Raw genomic sequence first — 12,062 nt, forward strand, 5'->3', positions numbered from 1 at the left:
GATTCAGTAAGTTTTGAAAAAAACAATCGATACTATCGTGATAGTATCGGGCTAAAAATATTTCATGGTGGCAGCCCGAAACTACGAATTGCACGAGTCTGGCAGCGCCACAATACGACGTCACATTCGTTTTATGTTCTTTTTGTTTGAACCTTAATATGTAAACAATCCAATGAAAAAGAGTTCTGAAAACTAGCCAATTCTCAACAAAATTCATTGAGGAATTGGATAAAACAATTTTTTTAGGGCTGAGAGGGCCAACTAGCTAGTAATATTAAACGGAATAGCAAAATCGAGGAATATCAACGTTGAATGTTTTGAAAAAAACAATCGATACTATCGTGATAGTATCGGGCTCAAATAATTCATAAAAAGTGGGAAGTGGGAATAAAAATAAAAAATATTTTGGGGCCTGAAACTTCAACGCAATTGTCACTGGAACTGGTGCTTTAACATCAAAAAATTCTGCTACAACTGTTCGGCAGGATGACGAGCGTTCAGAACCCGTTCGCAGCACTGCTGCAAGAGGGCAGTGCGACGGCCGATGGCGTGTCACACAAATTAGTCGAGGAGATTCTGCTGTTTACGCTGAATAAGGAAGGCGGCGGCCAGCAGTCTCTGGCCTGCCTGGCTGACGTGGTCGTGGAAACCAGCGAGGAGAGGCTCGGCGAGGATCTGGTGGCCCACGCCCTGTTCGAGCGACTGATGCTGAGCGACACCTCCGACTGCCTGCTGGCTGGTGGCGGTGGCAAAGGCAGTGGCGAGGCGTGGGAGCCGCACGCCATCACTTATCTGCATGGAGCGTTTGTCAGGTGTCAGCGTATGGAGGGCGCCAAGAAGGCGGGCAGTGCCAAGATCCAGGAACTGATTTTGAACAATGCCAGCACCTGCATGCGCCAGCCGGATCTGTTTGCGCCCCAATCCTTTGCCTCTCAGTGGCTGGAGCTGTTCGAGCAGGCGAGTGAGCATGAAACCAGCACCCAGGAGTTTCTGGTCCTTGTGGCCTGCAAGGTGGTCGAGGAGGATGAGCCGATCGAAGCTCTCGGTGCCCTAAAGGCCATATTCTATCCATTGCTGACGGAGCTGCAGAAGCGCATTGCCAAGGAGAACTTGATAACGATAAAGAAGAATATCTTCTGGGTTCTGGGCTTCTTTGTGAAGGACAAACGGGCAGCTGTGCTGGGGGAGATCCTGATTGACTACACCACACCCAATCCCAAGGCAAAGGGTTTGTTTTAATTCGCTTTCTTGGTTTTTTTTGTAATACCTTAACGCTCTCTGTTCTGCTGCAGGCGGCGAGTACATGGACACACTTCTGGGCCACCTGCTGTGCATATCGATCCTGCCCAAGACCCAGACCGGCAAATACGAGTTCTTCCAGCAGTTGTCGTTGAATCAAACGGACCCTGCCCTCTGGGGCCTGCTGTCGCATCATCAGCAATCGACTTTTCAGCTCGTCAAGCAGCTGCTCGTCCTGTCGCCCGAAACCAAGAGGAAGACCCTGCAGTGGATCGCCAACTGCCTGGATGCGAATGTGTCGCGTGGCCATCTCTGGAGCAGCATGAACTTGAACCTCGAGCAGACGATGTACAGCACAGCCAGCGATGCTTTTATGACCAGCCTCTGTGCGGTTCTCACGCGTCTTTGCTCGCCCCTCTGTGTGCCCTCGCTGAAGGTAAAGGCGTTTGCTTTCACCTCTAAAGGTTGCCCTTCCCTGACTAATGCATCGCTTGCAGGTGCTGCTGGTGGATCCCACGTACTGTGCTGTGGCCGACAAGGATCGCCAGGCGAAGGGTGTGAGCCTGCTCAAGGCGCACGATGAGACCTGTCTGCTGCCCACCGTCGAGGGCGAGGAGCGACTGACAGCTGAGAAATATAACTTTGTCACCGAGATCTTTTACATGACCCACAAATGCTTCGAGCTGGCGAATCGCCCCTGCATTGAGCGACTCGGTCGCGTGATGCGCGAACTGCAGAACACCCAGACGGCCTACGAGGATGTCCTACGCAGTGACCCGAACAACGATCTGACCAAGAATCTGTTCCGCATGCTGGTGGAACAAATGCAGCAGGTGCTGTCCATCAGGAACACCCTTTCGGAGCCCACAAACGACACCGAAATGCTCAAGTTCTTGGAGGCATCGGCCATTTGGCTTACAGAGGTGGCCCTGATGCCGCGCGAGAGCTACGAGCAGGCGCTGGACAAGCGCGACTTTGCCCCGCAGATCCATCGGAATCTGGAACTGCTCTCGGACACGCCACCCTTCGTGGCACCCTACATGCAGTCGGTGCCGGAGAGCATCATTGACAATATTTCGGCCTACTTGAATTTCTGCCGCCGCTTGAATGGCGATCAGTTCATACACATCTATTACTCGGCCCACGACGCCTTCTTCAAGATGATACTGCTGTTCATGGGCAGCTCCGGCCTGGTCAAGAATCCCCATTTGCGGGCGAAGCTGGCGGAGGCCCTGGAGTTTCTGCTGCCCACGCAAATCGTCAACAGCAATCGGCAGACGTTCGTGACGCATGTCTTTGACAACCATCCGGATCGCTTGAAGGTGGTGCGCAGTCTGCTGAATGTCTTTGTCAGCATCGAGATGACCGGCCAGTCGGTGCAGTTCGAGCAAAAGTTCAACTATCGCCGACCCATGTATGCCATCATGGAGTTCCTCTGGACGAAGCCGGAGCATGTGCAATGCTTTCGGGAGCTGGCCATCGAGGCGGAGGAGAATATGGAGGCGATTGAGCCTCCCATATTCTTGCGCTTCATCAATCTGCTGATCAACGATGCCATCTTTCTGCTGGACGAGTCGCTGTCCAATCTGGAGCAGATCAAGCAGCTGCAGCAGGCGCAGGACAATGGCGAGTGGAACAGTCTCTCGCAAAATGAACGCCAGCAGCAGGTCACCAATCTGCATCACCTGGGCATGCTGGCACGATTCGACAACATACTGGGACGGGACACCATCAATCTGCTGAAGCTCCTCACCACGGAGATCAAGAGCATATTCTGCCACAACAGCATGGTGGATCGCATTGCGGCCATGCTGAACTACTTTCTGTTGCATTTGGTGGGGCCGCGCAAGGAGCGCTTCAAGGTCAAGGACAAGAAGGAGTTTGACTTTGATCCGGCACAGACGGTGCTGGAAATCTCGCACATCTACATCAATCTGAGCACCGACGACAGCTTCTGTCTGGCCGTCTCCCAGGACGGTCGCTCCTACAGCGACCAGCTCTTTGGCTTCGCCGAGAACATTCTCATACGCATCGGCGGCGGCCAGCTGATCGGCGACGTGTCCGAGTTTGCGGCCAAGGTCAAGAAAATGGGGGACGCGTACAAGGAGGAGCAAGAGCTGCTGGCCGATGCCCCCGAAGAGTATCTGGATCCGATTATATCCAGCCTGATGACAGATCCCGTCATTCTGCCCAGCTCAAAGGTCACCGTCGATCGTTCCACCATCGCGCGCCACCTGCTCAGCGATCAGACGGACCCGTTCAATCGTGAGCCCCTTACCATGGACAAAGTGAAGTCCAATGTGGCCCTCAAGCAGGAGATTGACCAATGGATCGAGGGCAAGCGCAGTGCGGCACGCTGCAAGAGCTGAACGCAATATTCCAACTAGATAAAAGTGCAGGCACAACCAAAGAGTGTGCTCGCTCCAAGGGGACAAGGGGACAGGACAGGACAGGATCGGGCTATAGTCAATGTTAAATATTTCCCATAAGATACGATTATGTAATTCCATTATTCGCACACATTCTCGTCGTGTGTGTGTGTCGTGTGTCTGTGTGTATGTTAATCTGTGTACAGTTTAGTGGTTCTTGAAATTTTAATTATTATTCGCTTTTCTCTCACTTCTTTTCGGTTGCATAAATGTTTCTATAATCCCAAGAACTCTAATACCGTCTCTGTGTCTGTCTCTACTTTCTCTGCTGGAAGCTCTGAAAATGCCGACGACCGATTATGTGCCACACTGTCTCCTGGTAGCTGTGCGGCAGTACCTCCTTCACCTTGTGATCGCTGCGATACGTGAGATGGAAGGCATTCGTCTGCATCTCCGTGAAGCTGTTGGCATCGAGCACCTTGGCCACGGCCATCAGTTGCATATAGTTGTCGGAGGTGTACACGACATAGGCCTCCAGCTTGAGTATGCAACTGATGTGAACGGGCTGGAAGAAGGCCACGTCCGAGAGGTACTGCAGCATGGGTCTTCGGCCGGCATAGAAGCTGGCTGTTATGTAGCAAATCTCGATGGCATTCCGCATAATGTAGCCGCCGTAGATGGTGTTGTGGTTGTTGCGATTCTCCGGAAAGGCCAGCAACACTTTGGACCGCTGTGTGCTCGAGATCCAGCGAGAGTCTAGCTTCACCACACTCCCCGTTTCCGACAGAATATTCGTGCCCCTGGTGCGCATGAACAGCTCGTACATGAGCTGCTGTTCCTCTTTGTTGAGCGGCGTTTGATCCAGACAGGGGGAGGACGTGGATTTCTTTTTTTGACGCTCCTTGGCTCCCGCCCAGTAGAGCTTCTCCTGCTCGATGGTCGGCTTCAGTGGGTTGACGGGAGCAGGGGCGGTATTGGTGGCATTACGGGCAACCATCAGGAAGATGGCCTTGGCTATGGACTGCTCTTGTTGTCGCGCATAGATGCAGATCTCCATGGAACTGGTGCCCGTCCAGGAAACGTGGCCCGACAGCTCCAGATCTATGTCCGCCTTGGCCTGGGCGAGCAGCTCCACGCTGTCCACCAGCAGAGTCACAAAGGTATACGGCAGCGGGGTGTTCCTTGGCAGCGTTGGCAGCTTGACATGACAGTGGCATATCCAAACTGCACTCGACCGCAAAATTAGCTAAAATATTGGATTCAAAATGGGATTTTGGGATTTACTTACTGGCCAGTGTGTCCATCTCTTCGATTAGGCGCCCCGCACGCACCATTCCCACATGGTTGACATGGCGCTCGCGCACTCTCTCATCAGAGCCCAGCGGCAGGATCGCCTTTCTGTACGAGTCCTTCATGCTGCGCTCGGGCAAATCCTCCAGCTTTGGATGGTACTTGAGCAAGCCAGCGCGGCACTTGGGTATCGTGTGGTACCCAATTTCCACGCCAACCTGCTTCTTGATCTTCTCGGAGACTGTAAACAGACAGATGTTGAAATTATGCTGCTAGCTTTGGCCATCGGTGCTTACTTTCAGCCATGGTTCCCGAGGAGTGGTCACCCGAGTCCAGATGCAGCTGCCGCAGTCGCCACGGCCCTCGAGAGCGCATGGCGCCAATTGACTTTGCGTAACGAGAGAGGAAATTCATGTTAGATCTATCTCGAGTTTAGTTTCAATGCCGATATGATTTGAAACTGCCGTTTTTCAAATCGAAGCTTTATTATCCCGCCATTCTCAAGCGATGGTACCGATGATTGTGCCATATATCGATGTCACACAAACAGCTGCGCAGAAGCTCTGTCATTTTTAAACACACTGCGCCCGGTCACACTGAAAGTAGCATACGGTTGTTTTTTACGTAGAAAGTGCAAAAAATTTAAATGTGTTATTGTTTGAGAACAAATTGGCAATAAATACCACAGAATAGCGACAGATATTCCAGCTGCGGCCTGGCCTAAGTGTGGCCTGTAGCCAGCCCCTGCTCCAAGTCCCTTTCCCCCTCGCACGGTCGGTTGTGTTGTGTTGTGCGCGAAATCAATTACAGCCGCGGGGCCAACGTCGTAACGTGAAAATCGATTTCGGTTTTCTCGGCGCTGTGCAAGCAGCTGCGCCTCAAAATGTCCGAGTGCAATGATGTTACAGAAATAGAAATGGCATCGCTAGCCGCTGGGAGTGAAACTGCGATCCGTGGTCGTCATCCCATTCACACATCATCCCGGCTACAGGATCGCTGGAGGAATATGTTCCTGCTGGTTGCCGTGGTGGCAACAATATGCGCCCTAATAACCGGCTGCAGTGCCACGGACACGGACATTGCGCTGGACGCCAAGGCTACGCTGAACCATCGCATCCAAAGTCTCGATCTGTTGGTGTTTGTGTTCCTATTGGCGCTGACAGTCCTTACCATTTGGCTGTTTAAACATCATCGCGTCTCCTGGCTGCACGAGACCGGCCTAGCCGTCATCTACGGTGAGTCAGTGGGGTGGAGGAGGGGTGGAGGCGGGAACGGGAACGGGCTCCTTCCAGAACTATTTTGAATGTGTGTCACCCGTTTGTCTGTATCGTATCCCCACTCACACCCATATGCAGCGACGGAGCTTTCATTGCCACCTCTTTGTGTCGCTTGTCGTTCGTAATTACGCTTTTGTGTGCACCGTAGTCGTGCCATTACGTGCATATGGCAGGGCAGGCAACCAGGCGGCATTAATTAAAGGGGCCCCAAAGTAAAATCCCCAGTTAAACCAAACTAACGTACGTACGTATGTCTACAGACAACAGACAGCAATACGTTTGTTGGATAGAACGAAAACAAAGCAATGAAAACAGAATTTCTTATTTATTTATTTATTTAGAGACGCGCACGTGACCTTGGCGTGTTTAGTCATGCATTATCATTGGATTGGGGTTTTCCGCAGAATAAATTTCATTTCTCATAGCGCTGGCACACCATCGCATCGATGGAATGGGGGCCAAAGAGCTTTCTCAATTCTCTGAACATCTATTTGTATTTAAACAAGATTTCTTTGAACTAATTGAAGCTAATGAAACAATTCAATAAAACGGGTTGGAGCAACAATGACAAAACCCCAGAGACACGTACTACGACGAGTATTATTTTCATGAAATTTGATTATTAAGTGTGAGTTATATGCCCGCCCCGACAGACCCCGGGAGCGGTCGGTCCCTATCTAAATTGACAACGTTTTTTCCTCTCCCATATAAAAAAATAAAAACAAGTGTAGAACACAGATTTCGTGTGCAAATTATTTAAAAAAAAAAAACCAGTCATCATTATAATGATAAGAGGTTGTGCCGCGCCTAAGCACTTGTTGAGCGTGGGTTCTGCGCTGATAAGGAGGCGCTGCTGTTTATGGCATGCTGGCACCCATAGGGTTCTTATCAGCCATTCGTCTAATTAGTCACTTTCGCTTTTGTGATAGGTCAGGCAGCATATACATGCATACAGCAGACGGCAAATAAATCTTTACTCAAACCCCATTTTATCTGAATTTTAGGCCTGATTGTGGGTGCCATTATACGCTATGCGGGCAACTCCACGCCCCTGGTCCACATACAGGTCGAGCCACAGGGCACACCAGCGTACAGCGATAAACTTCCACCCGATACGCTCTGGTTTAAGGTAAGTTCTTCATTGTCCTTGCGCTACGCTGATAAAATTGTCGTGTTTCTATCCATTTCAGTATCCTGTTAATCAGACGAACAGCACCAAGCCGCCGGAGGGCATTAAGACGTATGCGTATGTGTTCCGTGGGCAGGTCCACGATGTGGATGAGAATGAAATCGACTTGAAGGCCACCTTCGATCCGGAGGTGTTCTTCAACATTATCCTACCGCCCATTATATTCTATGCGGGCTACAGCTTGAAGAAGGTCGTTACTATTTTTAGATTAGATTCAATGTTATTTTATGCGACACTCAAACGTGTGTGCTTTGTCCTTGCAGAAATATTTCTTTCGCAATTTGGGCGCCATACTGACATTTGCCATTGTGGGCACCACTTTGTCGTCCTTTCTGATTGGCGGCCTCATGTACGGCTGTGTGAAACTGATGCCAAAGTACTTGAGTAGCAGTTTCACATTCCTGGACACGCTATATTTTGGAGCCCTCATCTCGCCCACAGATCCGCTCACCATACTAGCCATATTCAACGATCTACGGGTCGATGTTAATCTCTATGCGCTGGTGCTGGGCGAATCTGTGTTGAACGATGCGGTGGCCATAGTGCTTAGCGGGTAAAACAATCAACTGAAAACCGATTTAAATAGTTAATTAACATTTATGGTATTCCCTTTGCAGAGCCATTCAGAACTATGGCGAGCATTACTCCAATACGGGGGAGTTTGAGACCACAGCCTTTCTACGCGCAATGAGCGATTTCTTTTCGATATTCTTCCTGTCGCTGCTGATTGGCGCCGCCATGGGCTGCTTACGGCTTTGATATCCTTTTGAAACAATAATTTAGATTTATTATTATTTATTATTAGCATTTATTAGCGGTTTGTTTCTTTAACTCCTGCCACACTTGACCAAGTTCACGCGCGTACGTGACTTTCCACTGCTGGAGTCTGCGCTCTTTGTGCTGATGAGCTACAGCACCTTTTTGCTGGCCGAGGCCACCGAGCTGACGGGCGTGGTGGCCGTACTGTTCTGCGGCATTTGTCAGGCGCACTACACGTACAACAACCTGTCCGAGGATTCACGGCAGCGCACCAAACAGATCTTCGAGCTGCTCAACTTTCTGGCAGAGAACTTCATCTTCTCCTACATTGGCGTGTCGATGTTCACGTTCCCCAAGCATCACTTTGATGCTGGATTCATCATCACCGCTTTCGTGAGTCTATTGAATTATCCTGTGACATCTTTTTGTAATGGAAAATTCTTTTGATTTATGCAGATCTGTGCCGCCTTGGGACGGGCCGTCAACGTGTATCCCCTGTCCTGGGTGCTCAACATCAAGCGAAAGCCAAAAATCTCATCGAACTTCCAGCATTTGCTGTTCTTTGCGGGTAAGCTTGTGGTTGTTCCCGGCAAGGTCTAAGCCAAATTAATGTCTCCTTGTCGACATAGGGCTACGTGGCGCCATGTCCTTTGCTTTGGCCATACGGAATACGGTTTCGGATGCACGACAGACCATGTTGACAGCCACATCGTTGATTGTCATCTTTACGGTCATCATACAGGGCGGTGCAGCCAATTTTCTGCTCAATTGGTTTAAAATACCGTGAGTACTGCCCCTTAAAGCAAATAAATAAATTTGAGCATTAATTTAAATTTGATTCTCTCCCTTTCTGGATTGGTAGGGTTGGCGTTGATGATGAGACTGAACAATTAAATAATTACCAGGTGCACAGTGTGAGTATTAAGGGATAGCATTTGTTTGGTTTAAGCTTATTGTAATTTAAACAAAAAAACCAACTTTCAAGACAACAATTTCCTTATGCAGATCTTCCCTATAAATCTACTGAATCAAACTGATCTTTACTCAAAAATCTTCAGAGTAAACTCTTCTAATAACGTTGCAATCCATAAATTAATTGAATTATAATCATTCCACATTGGGAAATACAATTAGCAGGCCAAACATTGGTTTTATTTACCATTTCTAGACTAGTTAAGCTTCTAAAGAATTGTTTTTAACTCATAATTTTTGTTGTTTGTACATTTCTGCGCAATTATCACAACATTTAACCATCCGTTGAATAAAAGGTATACAATTCCATGGACAATTCACATCCGCAGACGGTACGTTTGGAATAACTCACATTCAATACACTTTCGTTTGCTTCAGTTCTCTTCCGTTCTTTATATTTATTTGCCATTGTAGCTGCCATTTATTATTCAATCCCTTGATTGCTGGCAGGTCCCTGTGTCCCTGTGTATTTTTTTTTTGTTGGCTTGATTTTGTTGTTTGGTATCTCCTCGTCAGTGTTGATGTTTCTTTATGCTTTACCGAACGCAGTGCTAATCCCATTTGATCGCCAGTCTGATGGTTATTTGCAGGACGTGGAGAGCGGCGGTGGTGCGGGCGGCGGCGCAGGTCGTGGCAAGATGCGTTTGTCGGGAGGCGGCACAGAGTCCAATGTGGACACGCCCGTGGACGGGCCGAACGGAAGTCTGGGCAGCACAGGTGGCGCACGTCGTCGCAACAGTCATGAGAAGGCCATACTGGCCAGGATCTGGGGCAGCTTCGACACCAAGTGAGTGCTATTTATGGCAAGCGAAGTGATTTCATATCTAAATGAATAACAATTTAGGTTCATGAAGCCCCTGCTGACGCATTCGCGGCCCACGCTGCTGGAGACGCTGCCCGTTTGCTGTAATCCCATTGCCAGGCTGCTCACCACCACACAGCAGCTAACACAGGTGAGATAGATGATAGATAGACAGATAGATGTAAGAGAATATACCATAATGAATGTACTATATTTTGCAGGATGGCAGCGAGTTCAGGCGCGTGGATTCCGACTCGGATATCTGCATAGACAACGATACTGGGAATGGTCTCAGCCAGGATGGCCTGGCCGGAGCTGCAGCTGGTGCCCCGTTGGGGCGGCGCAACTCATTAAGTCGCGTAAGTATCCATTACACGGGCGATACTCACAATCTACTGGCTAGCTACCGCAATATTGAATGAGTGAATGTGTATGAGAAGCACCCCACAACCAAAGACTAACCATAGAGAAAACCACTAACCCAGAAGCCAAATGCCAATCAAAGTCCAAACCAGAAAAAAAAGGAAAGAAACCTCAAACCAAAAAGAATCTGACAGCAGATCATTCAAATGTGATTTAAGTTTGTTTATGTTGAACACTTTCTTACGTTGGAATATAATTTGTTGATTTTGTGGTGCAAGGCAAGAAGGCGGCAAGCAGAGCAGGGAAGGGGAATACTTCCCATACTACTGTACTATGTATTGTTGATTATTTGATCTAGTCTTAAATTGTACGTTGTATATATTGATTTTTGACTGTTAACTACTGTTTAATGCATGCTAACCAAAAATATACTTAACTTGAACAAACAAACAAACAAACAAAAAATGTAACAACAACTCTTCACAGCGATGAATATTAATTTACTTATTTCTCATTTCTGCGGCATACTTCTTTCTTTCTTTCTTTCTGTCTTTCCTTCGAACCAAAACCAAAACCATCATCTAACCAACTCATGTGGACTCTCCTCGTTTATCAAACAATATACAATATTTCACTTTGGTTTGCTCTAACAATCTACCATCTATCAATCAATCAATCATCTACAATCTACTATCTACAATCACAACATCTCTCTACTGCCCAAAAAATTAAACTGAAACTGAAAACTGAAAACTAACACCAAACTTGATCACGAAACTTATAAATGCTTGCAATTAAAAGTCAATCCAAATGAATGAATCCAATCGCATTGCAAACGAACTCACTCTGGTCACGAATAATTTCATGTAAACATTTTCCAAATTACCAAATCGGAGAACTCGTAACAAACAACTTTTCTGCATATAATTTACTTACTATTTACGCTGTTCTTTGTCTGTTTTTGTTTTGTTTTACCACTACGATAAATCAGAATATTAGCCAGTCTGTCTGTCTGTCTGTCTGTCCAGGATAAATCTATCTATCTATAACCGTTAAATAGTGGCTTCTTATGGCTCACAGCAAATTGAGCAAATTGTCGTTGGTATTCGTACACTTTTAATTTCTGTATTCATTTCTCGTAATCTAATTTCTTAGATTCTAACACGCGACTAACCATGTAAGTACAAATTTTTGCAATTTAAATTTGTTTCCTTTCCTCATTTAATTATCGTATAAAAAAGATATACTCTATCCCCATTCACTGCTTTGATGTCCGCTTATTTATAGGATTTCATTTCCACACACACAAAAACAAATAGAATAATAATTATGATTTTACGTACATTTTCGTTTTTGATTATTATTTTCTACAGGCCACAGGCGATGATCATCGAAATATTTATATATAAGTTGGATCATTTAATCCGTTTTGTCTTTTCGTTTGTTATTTATTGTAATCGGGTCTCATTTGAAATGGAAAAGATGGAAAAATGTACAAATTAGTTAATTACTTTTCGTTTTTATGCTCTTTTACGAAAATGTTGTGATTCGGAACCCTAGTTCTAAACGTGAATAAAACACACACACCAAGTTTGTTAATTTATCGAGAGATTTTTGTGAGGGTACCAGACCGTCTCTGATTTTCTATTATTTTAATAAATATATTACTTAGTTTTGCCATACTATATCTGTATACGAATAAAAAGTAAGCACTTGGATAGTAACTCTTTATATAAATACTCATGGACATATTTCTTCTCTTTTTATTTACTTGAAAATTTACGCTGCAAAATTTAATTTAA

General features: G+C 46.9%; 3 protein-coding genes across 3 annotated transcripts; 2 read left to right on the top strand and 1 right to left on the bottom strand.

Annotated features, from left to right (window-relative positions):
- Positions 1–363: 363 nt before the first annotated feature.
- LOC111071981 (ubiquitin conjugation factor E4 A) lies at positions 364–3,903 on the top strand. Its single transcript, XM_022363544.2, has 3 exons — positions 364–1,228; positions 1,293–1,675; positions 1,737–3,903. The coding sequence occupies exons 1-3, from the start codon at positions 487–489 to the stop codon at positions 3,606–3,608; spliced, it is 2,997 nt and encodes a 998-aa protein (XP_022219236.2). The 5' UTR covers positions 364–486; the 3' UTR covers positions 3,609–3,903.
- Positions 3,904–3,913: 10 nt separating this feature from the next.
- On the bottom strand, positions 3,914–5,496 carry LOC111071987 (acyl-coenzyme A thioesterase 9, mitochondrial). The gene is made up of 3 exons (XM_022363559.2): positions 5,195–5,496; positions 4,897–5,139; positions 3,914–4,832 (listed from the first exon to the last, which is right to left on the bottom strand). Exons 1-3 carry the CDS (start codon positions 5,310–5,312, stop codon positions 3,925–3,927), a joined length of 1,269 nt encoding a protein of 422 aa, XP_022219251.1. The 5' UTR covers positions 5,313–5,496; the 3' UTR covers positions 3,914–3,924.
- LOC111071982 (sodium/hydrogen exchanger 6) lies at positions 5,470–10,774 on the top strand. Its single transcript, XM_041592285.1, is given in 12 exon segments — positions 5,470–6,133; positions 7,180–7,304; positions 7,366–7,554; positions 7,628–7,917; positions 7,982–8,116; positions 8,180–8,516; positions 8,580–8,691; positions 8,753–8,906; positions 8,986–9,037; positions 9,668–9,882; positions 9,940–10,048; positions 10,119–10,774. Coding segments are annotated over 12 exon segments (2,271 nt in total). The 5' UTR covers positions 5,470–5,781; the 3' UTR covers positions 10,320–10,774.
- The last annotated feature ends 1,288 nt before the right edge of the window (positions 10,775–12,062 follow it).

This window comes from Drosophila obscura, unplaced genomic scaffold, assembly GCF_018151105.1.
Source record: "Drosophila obscura isolate BZ-5 IFL unplaced genomic scaffold, ASM1815110v1 contig_179, whole genome shotgun sequence".
NCBI classification, from domain to species: domain Eukaryota; kingdom Metazoa; phylum Arthropoda; class Insecta; order Diptera; family Drosophilidae; genus Drosophila; species Drosophila obscura.

What these genes read in the sequence shown, in the direction of transcription:
- LOC111071981 (XM_022363544.2), top strand. Translation starts at nt 487, where the DNA reads ATGACGAGCGTTCAGAACCCGTTCGCAGCACTGCTGCAAGAGGGCAGT. An exon ending in ACCCAATCCCAAGGCAAAGG is followed by an intron (nt 1,229 to 1,292) that starts GTTTGTTTTAAT and finishes GTTCTGCTGCAG; the next exon opens with GCGGCGAGTACATGGACACA. An exon ending in TCTGTGTGCCCTCGCTGAAG is followed by an intron (nt 1,676 to 1,736) that starts GTAAAGGCGTTT and finishes CATCGCTTGCAG; the next exon opens with GTGCTGCTGGTGGATCCCAC.
- LOC111071987 (XM_022363559.2), bottom strand. Translation starts at nt 5,312, where the DNA reads ATGAATTTCCTCTCTCGTTACGCAAAGTCAATTGGCGCCATGCGCTCT. An exon ending in CTCGGGAACCATGGCTGAAA is followed by an intron (nt 5,140 to 5,194) that starts GTAAGCACCGAT and finishes GTCTGTTTACAG; the next exon opens with TCTCCGAGAAGATCAAGAAG. An exon ending in AGAGATGGACACACTGGCCA is followed by an intron (nt 4,833 to 4,896) that starts GTAAGTAAATCC and finishes GGTCGAGTGCAG; the next exon opens with TTTGGATATGCCACTGTCAT.